Consider the following 21,610-nt stretch of genomic DNA (forward strand, 5'->3'; position numbering starts at 1 on the left):
AGCAGTGTCCAAAACGTTAGCCGTAACAGGAAACTTGCGGTCCAAGTCGATGGAAATTATTTTCTCCACTGGAAATGGCGCCAGTGGATTGAAATCCACATTCCACGATTCTATTAGAGAAAATCATAAAATGAAAAAATAGTTAAAATTAAAAAAAAAATTTAAATATTATTTCAGAAAATTTGAAAATCTCTCGAGTCACTTGTACTTAATAAGAGAATTTTTTAAATTTCGATTATGAAATAATTGAGAAATTGAAATTAAAAAAAAATTTCGTGATATGTATATTAATAAAAAATTGAATATCACGTTTCGCGCTTGTAACATTTTCTGGTTAATTAATAATAGTCTATCAAAAAGCAAACAAAAACATTTTTAATTTTCGGATAGAAAAAAAAATTTTGTTCCTTGTTCCGGAATGATGCCCATTGCGCAACCATCGCTTCTCTATTGGTTCGACATATCCTCGTCCAAATAACCTTAATGCCGTTACTTTATTCCAAAAATATCTTTGAAAATATCATCGCGTGAATCACGATAATAATCTCTGTGCTAATAGTCGCCTTGCCACTGATGATGTTGTTGATAGTCTTCAACTTCTCTTTGATAGTTTCTCGAGTCACTTCAATATACTGTCGGCTAACAAGAATCACAATTGTAGGTATTTCGTGACCTAAATAAAGGAAAACAGATTAGTAAATCAAAAACACATAATAATAAATATTACAAAATTTGTAAAAAAAACTGATTTCACAATTTTTTAGAGACTTCGAAGAAAAAAAACACTAGTTAAAATGATAAATTGAGAGAATACATTTGTATATATTCGGTTCACAAGAATCACAATTGTAGGTATTTCGTGACCTAAAAAAAGAAAAACAGATTAGTAAATCAAAAATACATAATAATAAATATTACAAACATTGAAAAAAACTTTTGATTACACAATTTTTTAGAGAATTCGAAAAAAACTAGTTTAAATGAAAAATTGAGAGAAAACTTTTGTATATATTAAATTCATGAGAATGTTAAGAGTGCAACAAAGAAAATATTGCACTTCAATTAAAAAATTTGGTTTTAAATTTTATTTTAAAATAATAGAAATAAAAAAAATAAATTTTTATTTTATTTTACAAAAAATAGACATTTTTTATTTTCATAAATAAACAAAAGAAATTTACCTGTGTTCCTTGTTCCTTACTCCGGGCCCATGGCGTAACCATCGCTTCTCTCTTGTACCGACATATTATCGTTGTAATAACGTTAAGGCCGTTACTTTATTTCAGATGTCTTGAACAATTATCGCGTGAATCTCTCTGCTGATAGTCGCTATGCCTTTGTATTTTAAAATTTTTTTCCTGTGTGCACCATTATGTAAATTTTTCAATTTTAAGATACAGAAAATTATTTCAATATATCAATAGGAATATTCCACCATTATGTTACGGATTAACTTTTAAAAAAATGTGTACTTTTAGAAATTATTGTTTATGTGATATTTAGTTTTTTGAAAAGGAGTAGGGCCTCTAAGGCCTATATGTCGGCCTTAGAGAAGTTATTTTTAAAATTTTCTTGAAAATAATTGAATTTTTGCAAAAAAAATTTACTATGTATAATTTATAAAAATAATTAAATTTTTTCAAATGATTGCTAATATTTATTAAAATAATTGGATTCTTACGAAGAATAAATTATATTAAAATTTCTGAATATATAAAGAATAATAATAATTAATTATGTACTTAATAAGAAAATTTTTTAAATTTCGATTATGAAATAATTAAGAAATTGAAAATTGGAAAAAATCGTGATATGTATAATAATGAAAAATTAAATATCACGTTTCGCAATTGAAACATTTTCTGGATAATTAATAATAGTCCATCAAAAAGCAAACAAAAAATTGAAAAAGCACAAAGTATCGATATTGTTTTTTATGTTCTTTATTTTCAAGAATTATGAAAGTTAATTACCATCAGGTGGAGTGTAGTTGTTTCTGGAGGTGTTGAACCACCTTCCACGTTCGCCACTCTCTTCACGGGGTTTCGAAACTCCTTTACTGGCGATACTGGCACTCTAAAAAAATTCAGTTTATTAAAGGAAAAAATTACAATAGAATTGAATTTTTTTCATTTAAAAAATTTAACGAAATTTCAAAAATTATTTAAAAAGAAAAAATTAGAAACAAACGAATACTTTAAAAAGATAAAAATAAACTCAAAAAAATAATTTTTATTTATTTTGTTTTATTCTTGTAGAAAAATAAAAAAACATTTTTTTAAATTTTCTTTTAGAAAAATAGAATTAATTTTGTTTATTATCTTTAAAAAGAAAAAAAAATTTTTCATCTTCTTTCAGAAGAACAAACAATAAACAAATTTTTAATTTTCGGATAATGGTGATGATGATAGTTTCCGCCTCCTCATTGATAATCTCTCGAATCACTCACGTGAATATTCTTTCGGGTCACAAGAATCACAATTGTATATATTTCTTAACCTGTGTAAAGGAAAACAGTAGTTCATCAATAATAAATAATAATAAATAAATATACATTATAATAATCGTAAGTTTCCTTTCCGTTAGCAAATTATCTGCATTCATTTGTTTGTTTTGAATATTAATTTTTGTGGGTTATTTTTATTTTTTTTAATTTCAAAAAAACAAAAAAAACTCGTTTTATTCACTTCACAAAATTGACAAAAATTCCATTCCATATTTTTAATTTTCCTGACTTTTTCCTAATTTTCATCAAAAATATTTACTTTTTTCTTATCCTGCTTATAAATTGAATTTCTGCTACGAATTTTATTATTCATGAAATTTAAAATAATTTAATTCTTGCGAAGAATTTTATAAAAATTTTTAAATAAGTCATGTCTTTCAAATAATTTTATGCAAATTCTAATTTAAATAATTGAATTGATGAAAATTTTTATTATTCATGAAAAGAATTGGATTTTTACAAACCATTTTTTAAATAATTGAATTCTATTTGGAAATTTTATGAAAATAGTAGATATTGAAAATCATTGAATTGCGAAAATTGTTTAAAGATAATTAAATTTTACAAAGAATTCTATTAAAAAATTTGTCAATAATTGAATGTCTGTGGGAAATTTTATTAAATTTTTTTTAACTTAGAATGTTTTCAGGACCTTAAAAATTTTCAATGTTTTCAGGACAAATTTATTTGATTAAATTTTGTTCAAAATAATTAAATTCGTAAAAAACATTTTATTATTTATGAAAATAATTGAATTCTTGCAAACGATTTACTAGAATTTTTTAAAATAATGGAATTTTCAAGAAGAAATTTATTATTTTTAAAAATAATTGTATTATTGTGATGAATAGTATTGTTCTTTATGAAAATAATTGAATTTTGAAAAAATTTTATTAAAATACCTCAAAATAATTGAATTTTCAGGAGTAATTTTTTTATTTATCTTTAATAATTGAATTCTTTCGAAAAATTATTTGTGTAAATAATTGAATTCTTAGAAAAAATGTTATTAAAATTTTAAAAAATTGAATTATTTCAAAAAAATTAATTTCATTCGAACAATTTTATTAAATTTTTGAAAATAATTATTCAATTCTTCCATAGAATTTAAAAAAAACATTTTTTTAAATAATTTATTTTTGTCGAGGAATTGAAATTAAGTTTTTAAGAATAATTAAATTTTTGAGCAATTTAATTGTATTAAAAATAATTGAAATCCTGCTATAAATTTTATTATTTATGAAAATAATTGAATAGTTTTTAATTTAAATAGAATTTTATTATAATTCTCAAAAATAATTGAATTACAGAGAAGAATTTTATTATTTTTGAAAATAATTGAATTATTGCGGAAAAGCTTATAAAAATATTTAAAAAGTATTGAATTTCTGAAAAAATTTTATTATTTTTGAAAGTAAGTGAATTCTTCATTAGAATTTTATAAACAATGTTTTAAATAATTGTTTTTTTTCGAAATATAATAAATATTATGAAAATTTTATTATTTAAAATAATTGAATTCTTGTGTGAAAACTTTATTTGTGAAAATAACTGAATTTTTCGATTATTAATTTAAAATAGTAATGAAAATAATTGAAATTCTTCGATGAGTTTTATTATTTATGAAATAGAATTTAATCAAAACTTTTTTTTTAAATTGATTTTTCATGAAAAATAATAAGTAAAGTATTTTCCAAAAGCACAAAAATAATGAAGCTAAATCCTATAAAAGAGAGGAAAAATGTTGAATTTTAAGAAAATCGGATTTTTGAATTTTTGATAATTTTAGATTTTTTACCAATGAGTCGAGACAATTTAATAAGTAAAATATTTTCCAAAAGCACAAAAATAATAAAGCTAAACCCCATAAAAGAGAAGAAAAAATGTTGAATTTTAAGAAAATCGGATTTTTGAATTTTTTCGAATTTTTGATAATTTTAGATTTTTTACCAAAGAATCGAGACAATTTAATAAGTAAAGTATTTTCCAAAAGCACAAAAATAATGAAGCTAAATTCCATAAAAGAGAGGAAAAAATATTTAATTTTAAGAAAGTCGGATTTTTGAAATTTTTCGAATTTTTGATAATTTTAGATTTTTTACCAAAGAGTCGAGACTATTAAATAAGTAAAATATTTTCTAAAAGCACAAAAATAATAAAGCTAAATCCCATAAAAGAGAGGAAAAAATGTTGAATTTTAAGAAAATCGGATTTTTGAATTTTTTCGAATTTTTGATAATTTTAGATTTTTTACCAAAGAGTACAGACTATTAAGTAATTAAAGTATTTTCCAAATGCACAAAAATAATGAAGCTAAATCCCATAAAAGGGAGGAAAAAATGTTGAATTTTAAGAAAATCGGATTTTTGAATTTTTTCGAATTTTTGATAATTTTAGATTTTTTACCAAAGAGTACAGACTATTAAGTAAGTAAAGTATTTTCCAAATGCACAAAAATAATGAAGCTAAATCCTGTAAAAGAGAAGAAAAAATGTTAAATTTTAAGAAAATCGGATTTTTGAAATTTTTCGAATTTTTGATAATTTTAGATTTTTTACCAAAGAGTCGAGACAATTTAATAAGTAAAGTATTTTCCAAAAGCACAAAAATAATAAAGCTAAATCCCATAAAAGAGAGGAAAAAATGTTGAATTTTAAGAAAATCGGATTTTTGAAATTTTTCGAATTTTTGATAATTTTAGATTTTTTACCAAAGAGTCGAGACTATTAAATAAGTAAAATATTTTCTAAAAGCACAAAAATAATAAAGCTAAATCCCATAAAAGAGAGGAAAAAATGTTGAATTTTAAGAAAATCGGATTTTTGAATTTTTTCGAATTTTTGATAATTTTAGATTTTTTACCAAAGAGTACAGACTATTAAGTAATTAAAGTATTTTCCAAATGCACAAAAATAATGAAGCTAAATCCCATAAAAGGGAGGAAAAAATGTTGAATTTTAAGAAAATCGGATTTTTGAATTTTTTCGAATTTTTGATAATTTTAGATTTTTTACCAAAGAGTACAGACTATTAAGTAAGTAAAGTATTTTCCAAATGCACAAAAATAATGAAGCTAAATCCTGTAAAAGAGAAGAAAAAATGTTAAATTTTAAGAAAATCGGATTTTTGAAATTTTTCGAATTTTTGATAATTTTAGATTTTTTACCAAAGAGTCGAGACAATTTAATAAGTAAAGTATTTTCCAAAAGCACAAAAATAATAAAGCTAAATCCCATAAAAGAGAGGAAAAAATGTTGAATTTTAAGAAAATCGGATTTTTGAAATTTTTCGAATTTTTGATAATTTTAGATTTTTTACCAAAGAGTCGAGACTATTAAATAAGTAAAATATTTTCTAAAAGCACAAAAATAATAAAGCTAAATCCCATAAAAGAGAGGAAAAAATGTTGAATTTTAAGAAAATCGGATTTTTGAATTTTTTCGAATTTTTGATAATTTTAGATTTTTTACCAAAGAGTACAGACTATTAAGTAATTAAAGTATTTTCCAAATGCACAAAAATAATGAAGCTAAATCCCATAAAAGGGAGGAAAAAATGTTGAATTTTAAGAAAATCGGATTTTTGAATTTTTTCGAATTTTTGATAATTTTAGATTTTTTACCAAAGAGTACAGACTATTAAGTAAGTAAAGTATTTTCCAAATGCACAAAAATAATGAAGCTAAATCCTATAAAAGAGAAGAAAAAATGTTAAATTTTAATAAAATCGGATTTTTGAAATTTTTCGAATTTTTGATAATTTTAGATTTTTTACCAAAGAGTCGAGACAATTTAATAAGTAAAGTATTTTCCAAAAGCACAAAAATAATAAAGCTAAATCCCATAAAAGAGAGGAAAAAATGTTGAATTTTAAGAAAATCGGATTTTTGAATTTTTTCGAATTTTTGATAATTTTAGATTTTTTACCAAAGAGTACAGACTATTAAGTAAGTAAAGTATTTTCCAAATGCACAAAAATAATGAAGCTAAATCCCATAAAAGGGAGGAAAAAATGTTGAATTTTAAGAAAATCGGATTTTTGAATTTTTGATAATTTTAGATTTTTTACCAAAGATTCAAAACAATTTAATAAGTAAAATATTTTCGAAAAGCACAAAAATAATGAAGCTAAATCCTATAAAAGAGAAAAAAAATGTTGAATTTTAAGAAAAACGGATTTTTGAATTTTTTCGAATTTTTGATAATTTTAGATTTTTTACCAAAGATTCGAGACAATTTAATAAGTAAAGTATTTTCCAAAAGCACAAAAATAATGAAGCTAAATCCTATAAAAGAGAAGAAAAAATGTTAAATTTTAAGAAAATCGGATTTTTGAAATTTTTCGAATTTTTGATAATTTTAGATTTTTTACCAAAGAGTCGAGACAATTTAATAAGTAAAGTATTTTCCAAAAGCACAAAAATAATAAAGCTAAATCCCATAAAAGAGAGGAAAAAATGTTGAATTTTAAGAAAATCGGATTTTTGAATTTTTTCGAATTTTTGATAATTTTAGATTTTTTACCAAAGAGTACAGACTATTAAGTAAGTAAAGTATTTTCCAAATGCACAAAAATAATGAAGCTAAATCCTATAAAAGAGAAGAAAAAATGTTAAATTTTAAGAAAATCGGATTTTTGAAATTTTTCGAATTTTTGATAATTTTAGATTTTTTACCAAAGAGTCGAGACAATTTAATAAGTAAAGTATTTTCCAAAAGCACAAAAATAATAAAGCTAAATCCCATAAAAGAGAGGAAAAAATGTTGAATTTTAAGAAAATCGGATTTTTGAATTTTTTCGAATTTTTGATAATTTTAGATTTTTTACCAAAGAGTACAGACTATTAAGTAAGTAAAGTATTTTCCAAATGCACAAAAATAATGAAGCTAAATCCCATAAAAGGGAGGAAAAAATGTTGAATTTTAAGAAAATCGGATTTTTGAATTTTTGATAATTTTAGATTTTTTACCAAAGATTCAAAACAATTTAATAAGTAAAATATTTTCGAAAAGCACAAAAATAATGAAGCTAAATCCTATAAAAGAGAAAAAAAATGTTGAATTTTAAGAAAAACGGATTTTTGAATTTTTTCGAATTTTTGATAATTTTAGATTTTTTACCAAAGATTCGTGACAATTTAATAAGTAAAGTATTTTCCAAAAGCACAAAAATAATGAAGCTAAATCCTATAAAAAAAAAAGAAAAAATGTTGAATTTTAAGAAATTCGGATTTTTGAAATTTTTCGAATTTTTGATAATTTTAGATTTTTTACCAAAGAGTCGAGACTATTAAATAAGTAAAATATTTTCTAAAAGCACAAAAATAATGAAGCTAAATCCTATAAAAGAGAAGAAAAAATGTTAAATTTTAAGAAAATCGGATTTTTGAAATTTTTCGAATTTTTGATAATTTTAGATTTTTTACCAAAGAGTCGAGACAATTTAATAAGTAAAGTATTTTCCAAAAGCACAAAAATAATAAAGCTAAATCCCATAAAAGAGAGGAAAAAATGTTGAATTTTAAGAAAATCGGATTTTTGAATTTTTTCGAATTTTTGATAATTTTAGATTTTTTACCAAAGAGTAGAGACTATTAGGTAAGTAAAGTATTTTCTAAATGCACAAAAATAATGAAGCTAAATCCCATAAAAGGGAGGAAAAAATGTTGAATTTTAAGAAAATCGGATTTTTGAATTTTTGATAATTTTAGATTTTTTACCAAAGATTCGAGACAATTTAATAAGTAAAATATTTTCGAAAAGCACAAAAATAATAAAGCTAAATCCTATAAAAGAGAAAAAAAAATGTTGAATTTTAAGAAAAACGGATTTTTGAATTTTTTCGAATTTTTGATAATTTTAGATTTTTTACCAATGAGTCGAGACAATTTAATAAGTAAAGTATTTTCCAAAAGCACAAAAATAATGAAGCTAAATCCCATAAAAGAGAAAAAAAAATGTTAAATTTTAAGAAATTCGGATTTTTGAATTTTTTCGAATTTTTGATAATTTTAGATTTTTTACCAAAGATTCGAGACAATTTAATAAGTAAAATATTTTCGAAAAGCACAAAAATAATGAAGCTAAATCCCATAAAAGAGAAAAAAAAATGTTAAATTTTAAGAAATTCGGATTTTTGAATTTTTTCGAATTTTTGATAATTTTAGATTTTTTACCAATGAGTCGAGACAATTTAATAAGTAAAGTATTTTCCAAAAGCACAAAAATAATGAAGCTAAATCCTATAAAAGAGAAGAAAAAATGTTGAATTTTAAGAAAATCGGATTTTTGAAATTTTTCGAATTTTTGATAATTTTAGATTTTTTACCAAAGAGTCGAGACAATTTAATAAGTAAAGTATTTTCCAAAAGCACAAAAATAATGAAGCTAAATCCCATAAAAGGGAGGAAAAAATGTTGAATTTTAAGAAAATCGGATTTTTGAATTTTTGATAATTTTAGATTTTTTACCAAAGATTCGAGACAATTTAATAAGTAAAGTATTTTCCAAAAGCACAAAAATAATAAAGCTAAATCCTATAAAAAAAAAGAAAAAATGTTGAATTTTAAGAAATTCGGATTTTTGAATTTTTTCGAATTTTTGATAATTTTAGATTTTTTACCAAAGAGTCGAGACAATTTAATAAGTAAAGTATTTTCCAAAAGCACAAAAATAATGAAGCTAAATCCCATAAAAGGGAGGAAAAAATGTTGAATTTTAAGAAAATCGGATTTTTGAATTTTTGATAATTTTAGATTTTTTACCAAAGATTCGAGACAATTTAATAAGTAAAGTATTTTCCAAAAGCACAAAAATAATGAAGCTAAATCCTATAAAAAAAAAGAAAAAATGTTGAATTTTAAGAAATTCGGATTTTTGAAATTTTTCGAATTTTTGATAATTTTAGATTTTTTACCAAAGAGTCGAGACTATTAAATAAGTAAAATATTTTCCAAAAGCACAAAAATAATAAAGCTAAATCCCATAAAAGAGAGGAAAAAATGTTGAATTTTAGGAAAATCGGATTTTTGAATTTTTTCGAATTTTTGATAATTTTAGATTTTTTACCAAAGAGTCGAGACAATTTAATAAGTAAAGTATTTTCCAAAAGCACAAAAATAATGAAGCTAAATCCCATAAAAGGGAGGAAAAAATGTTGAATTTTAAGAAAATCGGATTTTTGAATTTTTGATAATTTTAGATTTTTTACCAAAGATTCGAGACAATTTAATAAGTAAAGTATTTTCCAAAAGCACAAAAATAATGAAGCTAAATCCTATAAAAAAAAGAAAAAATGTTGAATTTTAAGAAAAACGGATTTTTGAAATTTTTCGAATTTTTGATAATTTTAGATTTTTTACCAAAGAGTCGAGACAATTTAATAAGTAAAGTATTTTCCACATTAAAAAGTTTAACATTAAAAAATATATAAAAAATGCCAATACTTAACCCACAAAATTTAATTTTTAAAACAAACAAATGAATGCAGATAATTTGCTAACGGAAAGGAAACTTACGATTATTATAATGTACTAGCCACACTATCCGCGCGCAAGCGCGCGGGCATGTTGTGTGGAACTGATTATTTTAAACAATTTGAAGCCATTTTATTTTAAAATTTTTTTAAAGAAATAATTATCATTTCCTAACAAAAATATGTAACTAATTAAAGGTGGAAAAAGATAACAATTATAGAGATTTTAAATTAAATTTTATATTATTTTGAAACTTTAAAATTACAAAAAAATATAAACTTCTAATTTTTTTTTAAATTCAAATAATTTTAATCAATGGTCTCAATTTAAATAGTATTTACATTACTGGACCTAAATTATGGCTAGAACAATTCCAATTAATATCTGGGTCATAAAAATGAATTTAATTCACAATTAATAAAAAAATAGCAACAGCCGATAATCAGCAGGAGGTAAAAAATTATTTTTTGATCCATTTTTATCTTTTGCATTGCTTATTTTAAACAATATAAAGCCATTTTAATTAAATTACTTTTTAAGAAATAATAATAATTATACACTAAAAAAAGTTTTACTTGAAACAGCGATAAGTTTCTCTAGAATAGCGAAAGTGTTAATTGAAACACTGAAAAATTTCGCTAATAATAAAGTGAAATCTGTAGTTTATCCTGGTAAATATTTTTTGTCGTGCATATCGAAAAAAATAATTAAATTAACATCAGACAAATGGAAGCTCTATTTTAAATTTCTAAAATGCAGGGCTCGAACCAGTGAAAGTATTTAAAAATACGGACTTTACGGACCAAAAATGAAAAATTACGGACCATTTACGGACCAATTACTGACAAAAATATATAAAAGAAAATTTAGTTAAAACTATAAATTAGATTTTTTCATAACTAAAAAACATGAAGATATCGATAACTACGAGTCTTCGACACGAAGCGATCGATTACTTCATGTTTTATAATAATTAAAGATAGAGTGATAAAATCATTATCAATTCAATTATTATTTTCAAGAATTTTTAACTAAACTTCTTCTTAAAATCGATTATTTTTAATAATTTTCGAAAAAGTTCTTTGACAATTTTCAAATCCATTTCTTTACAATATTCAATTTTACGAAATTTAAATTATTTGTAAATTCTTCAATTAAATATGTATTAGAAAATAAAAACTTCAAATAATATAAAAAAAAATTCGCAATTAAAATTTCTCAAAAAAATTAATTCCATAGAATTGTTACTTAGTTAAAAATATGAAAAATTCAAATTTTTAAAGATTTGAATCTGAAACCTTTTCAAAATTTAATTATTTCTACAACTTTACGCTCTAATACTTTTAATATTCAATTATAAGCTAAAATTTTAACTGAAATCCTTTTTTAAATCATAGTTTATGAGAAAATTCAACGAGAATTTCATTATTTAAATACAAAAAAAACAATTTATTGAATAATTACATATGTTTCTTAAAATTGAATTCTTTTGCAAAATTTTATTAAAATAGTAGATATATTAAAAATAATTAAATTAGGGAAAATTTTTGAAAATAATTGAAATTGTGCCAAGAAATTTATTAAATTTTTTGAAAATAATTCAATTTTAGAGAAGAATTTTATTATTTATAAAGATAATTGATAATTTACGCAAAGAATTGCATTAAAAATTTTGAATGCAATAATTTTATTCTTTAAAGAAATTCAATTAAAAATTTATTAAAAGTAATATTTAAATTCTAATAAATAAATTGTAGCAAAGGTTATTAAAATAATTTAATTTCTTTGATAAATTTTAATAAAATTTTTAAGAATAATTACATTTTTCGAGGAATTCGATTAAAATTGTATTAAAAATAATTGAAATTCTGCAATTAGCTTTATTATTTATATTTATCAAAATAATTGAATTCCTAATAAGAATTTTATTATTTGCCAAAAAAATTAAATACCTGTAAAAATTTTATTATTTATGAAAATAATTGAATATTGCGAAGAAATTTATAAAAAAAAATTGTAAATACATAAATTCTTGTGAAATTTTTATTATTTTTTGAAAATAATTAAAGGTTTGTGTAGAATTTTATTAGATTTTTTTAAAAATAATTGAATGCTTTGGAAAATTTTATTAGAATATAGTATAGATATCTATTAAAAATCATTGAATTGAGGAAAAATTTTGAAAATAATTGAAATTTTTCCAAGAATTTTATTAAAATTTTTAAAAATAATTGATATTTCGAAGAAGAATTTAATTATTTGTAAAGATAATTGAAATTTTGACGAGAATTTTTAAAAAAATTTTAACATAATTGAATTTTTGCGAAGAATTTTATTACTTTTGAAAATAATTGAATTCCTTCAATCATTTGTAATTTCTCTAAAATTATCCAAATTATATCGTATAATTTACGTACTTTACGGACCTTTTTCAATCGAATTACGGACTTTACGGACCTTTTTTCAAAAAAACGGACTTTTACGGACTTCAAGCAAAGTTACGGACTTTTACGGGATTTACGGACCTAGTTCGAGCCCTGAAAATGTAATATCAAATTTAACGCATTAGAAACGAATTTCAAGTGAATTTTATAAATTTTGTTAAAATACTATTACTGCTGTTAAACTCTCTTGTTATACAAAGAAAGTTGAATCTCGCAAAAATTGTTTCAAATTTTATACTTTTATTTTAAAAATAATTTTGATTACGAAAATTTTAAATTATTCTTAAAAGTAAAAACATAATTACTCATTTTGCTTTTTAAACAAAGAATTCCGTATCTTTCGAAATTAACAAACTGCAAAAAATTATAAATTAATTAAAAAATTATAAAGTTAAACAACTTTTAATTCTAATTTTTTTGGAAAACAAATTATCTGTCGTAAAAATACTAAGTATAATTTGCATTAATTATTTAATTACAAGATGTAATATAAATAATGAAGCATCACATTAAAGAAAAATATTCTAAATTCATTTTTAGAAACAAAGAAAAAAATCTTCAGGTAAATTGTAGGCATATGATAGCCCCCAAATTTTAATAATTCTATACATTGATTGTTTAATTAAGTTTTTAACTTTATAATTATCATTTACTCGGCAGGTATGTGTCCATAATTTAATTTTAACATTATTTAAATATTGAGAATAGATATTTGATGTAAATATAGATTTTCATTGATTTGTTGAATTTTCTATGCATCACGTATTAATTAAAAACATTAAAAGTAAGACACGTTAAAAGTTTATAGAATAAACATTATATTAGACAATATTTTTATGTAGGTAATAAAAATTGTATTAAATTACTATTTTGTAAAATATATTTTAATAATTTAAATTTATGTTGTAGTCTTTAATAATATAGTAATTATTTCAAATAATAATTATATCTGTCAAAAATTATGAAAAAAATATTATATTTTTAACAATTACATTATTTAGAATTTTGCAAGTTAAAAAATTATTAAAAAGTTAAAAAACTAAATATTCTGTAATTAAGAAATTTAAAAAAATATAATTCAATTGAATGTAAATTATATAAAATAACTTTTTTCAATAATATCGAAATAATGTTAGCATTAAATTATTGAAAAGTATTTACCTTTAGAGCGAAATATGGTTGTAAAGTTAAAAATTGAATTAAACACAATAACAGTGCTGCTAGATGATTAAAACGACAAATCTTCAAACTTTTTTTATTTACCTTCAGAAATCTTTAAATTAGTCAAAAAACTTTCTTCAGATTTTGGTTATAATTTTTTCTAAAATATGATAAATGAAATTAAATTTCACAAAGAATTATAAAGAAATAAATTAATATTGCTGTGTTTGAATCTGTTCGCAATTTGAAAGTAATTTTGTTTGCTTCTCAACTTTTTAAATAAATTTTTGTTTTCAATGTTTTTAATTTAAAAAATAAATGCACTGAAAATTACTAAATTTTTGCAAAGTTGTTATCGAAAAATTTGAAAATAATTAGTCATTTAATTTTTATAAAAATCTTTTTAAAATAATTGAATTCTTTTGAGAAAATTTAATTAAAATTGTATTCAAAATAATATTGAATTCTCGCAAAAAATATTATTATTTTTTATAAAAGGAATCAAATTCTTCCAAAAAATGTTATTAAAATTATTGAAAATTATTGAAAATAGGTAATTGAATTCCTGCGATGAATTTTACTTAATTAAAATAACTTAATTATTATTATTAAAAATTTTTTTAAATAATTTAATTCTTGCGAAAACTGTTATTGAGATTTTTGAAAATAATAAACAAGAATAGTTAATTATGTAGTTAATAGGTGAATTTTTAAAATTTTGAATCTGAAATTATTCAAAAATTAATGTTTAGGTATATTTGAAAATATAATATTTTTTAATTTGCAAAATAATAAATGGAACAGTAACAATTAGTATAGTAATTAATAATTATTACATTTATTATTATAATCATAATGATTTAAAGAATAAAAATTATAATTTATCTTTAAAAATGGTTTACTTATATTATTTAAATGTTTATAAATATTTTCATATTATTACTTGATATATAATCAGCCTTCGCGAAATTTTCAACAAATCTTCAAGTTTTGACAATAATTTTTCAAATTCTTCAAATGTCACAGATTCCTTTAATTTTCTTCAGATTTAAAGAAAAATCTTCCAATCTGGCAGCACTGCACAATAATATAGAACACAAACATTGAAAACTTTGACATTAAAAAATCTAAAAAATGACAATACTTAACCCACAAAATTTAATTTTCAAAACAAACAAATGAATGCAGATAATTTGCTAACGGAAAGGAAACTTACGATTATTATAATGTATTAAATTAAATGTTCTTGTAGAATTGTATTAAAAACCTTTTTTTTTCAATAATTGAATTATATTTGATAAATTCTATGAAAATAGTAAATATTGAAAATATTTGAAAGCAATTGAAATTTTGATAATTTTTGAACATTTAATTAATTAAATTTTCCGCAAAAAATTTTGCTCTTTGCACTGAAAGAATTTTGTGCCTCAGGGGCAGCTGCTTTCCTTTCGGAAGTAGATGCTCGCTTTTTTTAGGTGAACTGCGAGCTTCAGCGGTACTCATGCAAAGCCTGCAGCCTTCCCAACATTTTTTCAGTGTGCAAAGATAATTAAATTGTTGACAATATATTCATCAACAAACGATATAAACAAGTACTTTTATTAAAATTCTTGAAAATAATTGAGTTTTGTGAAACAATTTCTATTTATATCTATTTTTAAAAGAATTAATATTTTATATTTTAATTCTATTTTAATAATTGATATAGAAAATATTTATTTTTAAATATTAATTTTGGAAAATAACATAAATACCTACTAAATTTTTCATTAAAAAATTATTAATTTCTTCTTTTTAAGTTATTTTACGTAATATTTCAAATAATTCAAGTACTAGAAATAACAATAATTACTAATTAAATAAAATTACAAAGAAAATTAAATTTCTCAACAAAAAAATAATTAAAATTTCATTTTTGAAAATTAATTTAATAATTTTAATAATTTAATTTATTGCCAAATACATTAATTTAAAAATTTATTAAATTATAAAAATAAAAAAAACACTAAATTTTTAAATAAAAAATGTTTAAATTTTTGTCAAATATTAATAATTATTACAATTAAAGAAAGTCATTTTTTAATAGAAAACAGCAGCAAAAAAATGGCAAAAAAAGCCAAAGTAATTTAAGATTAACCCTAAGTAATAATAATTAAAAAAATAAATTTTTTACATACAAATTACACACACTTTGCAAAAAACACCATTGACTTAAAAATATTAGAGAAAACAAAGAAAAAATACAAGTTAATATGAAAAATTGAGAGAAAACTTTCGTATAGATTAAATTCATGAGAATGTGAAACGTGTAACAAAGAAAATATTACATTTCACTTCACATATTTTTTTTGAAATTTTATTTAATTTTTTAATTTTAATTTTTTTTAATTTTATTTAAAAATTTTAAAGAATTCAAAGAAAGAAAAAAACCCCACTAGTTAAAATGGAAAATTGAGAGAAAAATAGAAATAATTTTTGTCATTTTCTTTTATTAAAAAAATTTTTTTGTCATCTTTCTGAAAAATAAACAAATTTTTAATTTTCTTTTAGAAAAAGAAACTTTTTTAATTTTCGGATAGAAAAAAAGAGAAATAAATCTTTGTTCCTTGATAAATTAAAAAAATTTAACGAAATTTCAAAAATTAATAAAAAATAAAAAAAATTAGATACAAACAAAAAGTTTAAAAAGATAAAAATAAACTCAAAAAAATAATTTTTATTTGTTTTGTTTGTTTTTTTTGAATAGAAATTTTTGTTTTATTCTTGTAGAAAAATAAAAACATTTTTTAAAATTTTCTTTTAGAAAAATAGAAATAATCTTTTGATAAAAAAGAAAATAGAAAATTTTCACTCACGTGAATATTCTTACGGGTCACAAGAATCACAAGTGTAGATAATTCTTGACCTATAAAAAGGAAAACAGATTAGTACATCAATAATAAATAATAAATAAATATAAAAACATATATACGTATATACATAATAATAATTTGCTATTCCGTGAACAGAAAGTGTCGTCCTTTTTTCTATAATAATTAATGTTTTGATAGATAATTTTGGTTAGGAGTATTCCCATATGTGTGATTAGCACTTGACGTAAAGAAATTTTTTATATTTTTTACATACAAATTACACACACTTTGCAAAAAACACCATTGATTTAAAAATTTTAGAGACCATTAGAAGCAAAAAATTGTAGGTTATGGTTTTAATTTTTGAAATGAAAATACAAAAAAGGGATCAACTGTCAATATAAATAATTTATATTAAAGTCTTTATTCCAACTGAAATATTTAATAAACACTGATTTTAATTTGCAATAAGTAAAAAAAAACTTTTAATCACCAAAAAAGTAACACTAACATAACCTTAAAATGATTTCCTTTAAAGATCTCTTTATTTAGATAGCGTCAAAAATTGAAATAATTTTTGTTATTTTCTTTAAATAAAAAAAATTTGTTCTCATCTTTCAGAAGAATAAACAGATTTTTAATTTTCTTTTAGAAAAAGAAACATTTTTTATATTCGGATAGGAACAAAAAGAGAAATATACTTTTGTTCCTTGTTCCGGAATCATGCCCATCGCGCAACCATCGCTGCTCTATTAATTCGACATTATCTCGTCGAAATAACACTAATGCAATTACTTTATCACAGATATCTTTGACAATTCTCGCGCGAATCACAATAAAAATGATAGTCTTCGCCTCTTCACTGATAATCTCTCAAGTGACTCACGTGAATATTATTTCGGGTCACAAGAATCACAATTGTAGGTATTCCTCGTCCTAAAAAAGGAAAATCTATTAGTAAATCCAAAATACATAATAGTAAATATTATAAATTTTGTAAAAAAAATTAATTTCACAATTTTAGATAATTTGAAGAAAAAAAACCGCACTACTTAAAATGAAAAATTAAGAGAAAATTTTTGTATGGATTAAATTCATGAGAACGCGGACCGTGCAACAAAAAATATTACACTTCACTTCACAAATTTTTTTTTTGAAAAAAAGTTTAATAAATTAATATCCAAGATAGCCAAAAAATAGACAGAATACAAGATTGAAAATTAATTCAATGAAGACTGAGATTACGCTGGAAACTCCGAAGAGCGAACGGCTAGAGCCTTATCCCGATCTTGGGAGTTAGTCCTTGAACGGCCGGGAGAGGTTAGATTTTATAAACACGCAGGGCCGTACGCGTATTTTTGTGCCTTTTAATATTTTCCAAAGCGTGACGCACACGGGACACGAACATCACGCACCACTTTAACTATACGCTCTTGCTTGTAGATTTCAGTGTCTGAACCCGCCCATTTTTCTTCCTCCGCCTGATTACCGTGCCTCTCCCCTTTATTCGGAATACCTCTCTTCGGAGTTTCCAGTGTAATACCTGTGGAATAATTTTTTCCTTTTCAAATAAATTTATAATCACTTTTTTCTGATAATTACTTCTAATTTTTTTTAATCGTTTATTTATTTGTAAAAAAAAAGATTAAAGAGAAAATTTGATGAAACACTTTATTTGACGGGTCATCGTCAAAATGGCGCTAATGTATGTAAAAGTTTGTTAGACGCTTTGGGGGGGAGGAGGTTGCTCTAAAATGGTTGAAAAAGCTAACGTAATTTACATATTATCCCGACAAAAATTTTCCACTTAAAAATTACACACACTTTCCAAAAAACACCCTTGATTTCACAATTTTAGAAAATTCGAAGAAAAAAACCGCACTAGTCAAAATTCAAAATTGAGAAAACTTTTATATAGATATAGAACAAAGAAAAAATTACACTTCACTTTATTTTTTTTTTAGAAAAATAGAAATAATTTTTGTTATTTTCTTTATAAAAAAGAGAAAAAAACAAAAAAAATTTTTATTTTATTTTTACAACAAATTAAAAATAATTTTTGTTATTTTCTTTAAATAAAAAAATTTATTTTGACATCTTTCAGAAGAATAAACAAATTTTTAGTTTTCTTTTAGAAAAAGATACATTTTTTATTTTCGGATAGGAAAAAAAGAGAAATAAACCTTTGTTTCTTGTTCTGGAATCATGCCATCGCGCAACCATCGCTGCTGTATTGGTTCGACATATCCTCGTCGAAATAACCCTAATGGCGTTACTTTATTCCAAAAATGTGTTTGACAATTATCGCGCGAATCACGATAATAATAGACAGAATACAAGAGGCTCGGTGAAAATAGCGACCCGCCGGCCGCCAGCCATCAGAAGAATCCATAGGCGCCGACACACATAGTAGCGCGGTGGTCCTATACGGTTCAATAAACGCAAAAACAACGTACGCTAGCTATTACAGTTTATAGAAAAAATTGCAATAGTCACATATTAAGGAACAATAATCCCTTTTTAATTTGCTACCAAGAAATAAAAATTTGATCTAAAATTGTTCGAGTTATGAATTTTTTTTGACCTTTTTTCCAAATTTTCGTTTTTCTGATACGGGCGGGTGGGGACGCTGGCTATAAAAAATTGTTTTAAAAAATTCCTATTGGTCCAATGAAAAGAAGCATTAACCCTTCTTTAATTTGCGACCAAGAAATAAACGTTTGGTCTAAAATTGTTCGAGTTATGAATTGTTTTTGAACTTTTTTTCCAAATTTTCGTTTTTCTGATACGGGCGGGTGGGGACGCTGGCTATCAAAAATTGTTTTAAAAAATTCCTATTGGTCCAATGAAAAGAAGCATTAATCCCTCTTTAATTTGCGACCAAGAAATAAACATTTGGCCTAAAATTATTCGAGGTATGAATTTTTTTTGAACTTTTTTTCCAAATTTTCGTTTTTCTGATACGGGCGGGTGGGGACGCTGGCTATCAAAAATTGTTTTAAAAAATTCCTATTGGTCCAATAGAAAGAAGCATTAATCCCTCTTTAATTTGCGACCAAAAAATAAACATTTGGTCTAAAATTATTCGAGGTATGAATTTTTTTTGAACTTTTTTTCCAAATTTTCGTTTTTCTGATACGGGCGGGTGGGGACGCTGGCTATCAAAAATTGTTTTAAAAAATTCCTATTGGTCCAATGAAAAGAAGCATTAATCCCTCTTTAATTTGCGACCAAGAAATAAACATTTGGTCTAAAATTATTCGAGGTATGAATTGTTTTTGAACTTTTTTTCCAAATTTTCGTTTTTCTGATACGGGCGGGTGGGGACGCTGGCTATCAAAAATTGTTTTAAAAAATTCCTATTGGTCCAATGAAAAGAAGCATTAATCCCTCTTTAATTTGCGACCAAGAAATAAACGTTTGGTCTAAAATTATTCGAGGTATGAATTTTTTTTGATCTTTTTTTCCAAATTTTCGTTTTTCTGATACGGGCGGGTGGGGACGCTGGCTATCAAAAATTGTTTTAAAAAATTCCTATTGGTCCAATGAAAAGAAGCATTAACCCTTCTTTAATTTGCGACCAAGAAATAAACGTTTGGTCTAAAATTGTTCGAGTTATGAATTTTTTTTGAACTTTTTTTCCAAATTTTTGTTTTTCTGATACGGGCGGGCGGGGACGCTGGCTATCAAAAATTGTTTTAAAAAATTCCTATTGGTCCAATGAAAAGAAGCATTAATCCCTCTTTAATTTGCGACCAAGAAATAAACATTTGGTCTAAAATTATTCGAGGTATGAATTTTTTTTGAACTTTTTTTCCAAATTTTCGTTTTTCTGATACGGGCGGGTGGGGACGCTGGCTATCAAAAATTGTTTTAAAAAATTCCTATTGGTCCAATGGAAAGAAGCATTAATCCCTCTTTAATTTGCGACCAAGAAATAAACGTTTGGTCTAAAATTGTTCGAGTTATGAATTTTTTTTGAACTTTTTTTCCAAATTTTCGTTTTTCTGATACGGGCGGGTGGGGACGCTGGCTATCAAAAATTGTTTTAAAAAATTCCTATTGGTCCAATGAGAAGAAGCATTAACCCTTCTTTAATTTGCGACCAAGAAATAAACGTTTGTTTTAAAATTGTTCGAGTTATGAATTTTTTTTGAACTTTTTTTCCAAATTTTCGTTTTTCTGATACGGGCGGGTGGGGACGCTGGCTATCAAAAATTGTTTTAAAAAATTCCTATTGGTCCAATGAAAAGAAGCATTAACCCTTCTTTAATTTGCGACCAAGAAATAAACGTTTGGTCTAAAATTGTTCGAGTTATGACTTTTTTTTGAACTTTTTTTCCAAATTTTCGTTTTTCTGATACGGGCGGGTGGGGACGCTGGCTATCAAAAATTGTTTTAAAAAATTCCTATTGGTCCAATGAAAAGAAGCATTAACCCTTCTTTAATTTGCGACCAAGAAATAAACATTTGGTCTAAAATTATTCGAGGTATGAATTGTTTTTGAACTTTTTTTCCAAATTTTCGTTTTTCTGATACGGGCGGGTGGGGACGCTGGCTATCAAAAATTGTTTTAAAAAATTCCTATTGGTGCAATGAAAAGAAGCATTAATCCCTCTTTAATTTGCGACCAAGAAATAAACATTTGGTCTAAAATTATTCGAGGTATAAATTTTTTTTGAACTTTTTTTCCAAATTTTCGTTTTTCTGATACGAGCGGGTGGGGACGCTGGCTATCAAAAATTGTTTTAAAAAATTCCTATTGGTCCAATGGAAAGAAGCATTAATCCCTCTTTAATTTGCGACCAAAAAATAAACATTTGGTCTAAAATTATTCGAGGTATGAATTTTTTTTGAACTTTTTTTCCAAATTTTCGTTTTTCTGATACGGGCGGGTGGGGACGCTGGCTATCAAAAATTGTTTTAAAAAATTCCAATTGGTCCAATGAAAAGAAGCATTAACCCTTCTTTAATTTGCGACCAAGAAATAAACGTTTGGTCTAAAATTGTTCGAGTTATGAATTTTTTTTGAACTATTTTTCCAAATTTTCGTTTTTCTGATACGGGCGGGTGGGGACGCTGGCTATCAAAAATTGTTTTAAAAAATTCCTATTGGTCCAATGAAAAGAAGCATTAACCCTTCTTTAATTTGCGACCAAGAAATAAACGTTTG

At 23.3% G+C, this 21,610-nt stretch overlaps 1 protein-coding gene across 1 annotated transcript; it reads right to left on the reverse strand.

The window, feature by feature from the left end:
- Positions 1 to 1,202: 1,202 nt before the first annotated feature.
- On the reverse strand, positions 1,203 to 18,660 carry LOC122501186. The gene is made up of 7 exons (XM_043610480.1): positions 18,621 to 18,660; positions 17,833 to 17,980; positions 17,683 to 17,739; positions 17,139 to 17,299; positions 16,441 to 16,490; positions 1,974 to 2,076; positions 1,203 to 1,335 (listed from the first exon to the last, which is right to left on the reverse strand). Exons 1-7 carry the CDS (start codon positions 18,658 to 18,660, stop codon positions 1,283 to 1,285), a joined length of 612 nt encoding a protein of 203 aa, XP_043466415.1. The 3' UTR covers positions 1,203 to 1,282.
- Positions 18,661 to 21,610: the final 2,950 nt, after the last annotated feature.

The sequence above is a fragment of the Leptopilina heterotoma genome, unplaced genomic scaffold, assembly GCF_015476425.1.
Source record: "Leptopilina heterotoma isolate Lh14 unplaced genomic scaffold, ASM1547642v1 Lhet_206, whole genome shotgun sequence".
In the NCBI taxonomy this organism is placed as follows: domain Eukaryota; kingdom Metazoa; phylum Arthropoda; class Insecta; order Hymenoptera; family Figitidae; genus Leptopilina; species Leptopilina heterotoma.

What these genes read in the sequence shown, in the direction of transcription:
- LOC122501186 (XM_043610480.1), bottom strand. Translation starts at nt 18,660, where the DNA reads ATGGTTGCGCGATGGCATGATTCCAGAACAAGAAACAAAG. An exon ending in TTCCAGAACAAGAAACAAAG is followed by an intron (nt 17,981 to 18,620) that starts GTTTATTTCTCT and finishes ATTATTCCACAG; the next exon opens with GTATTACACTGGAAACTCCG. An exon ending in TGACCCGTAAGAATATTCAC is followed by an intron (nt 2,077 to 16,440) that starts GTGAGTGAAAAT and finishes GAATTTTTTTAG; the next exon opens with AGTGCCAGTATCGCCAGTAA.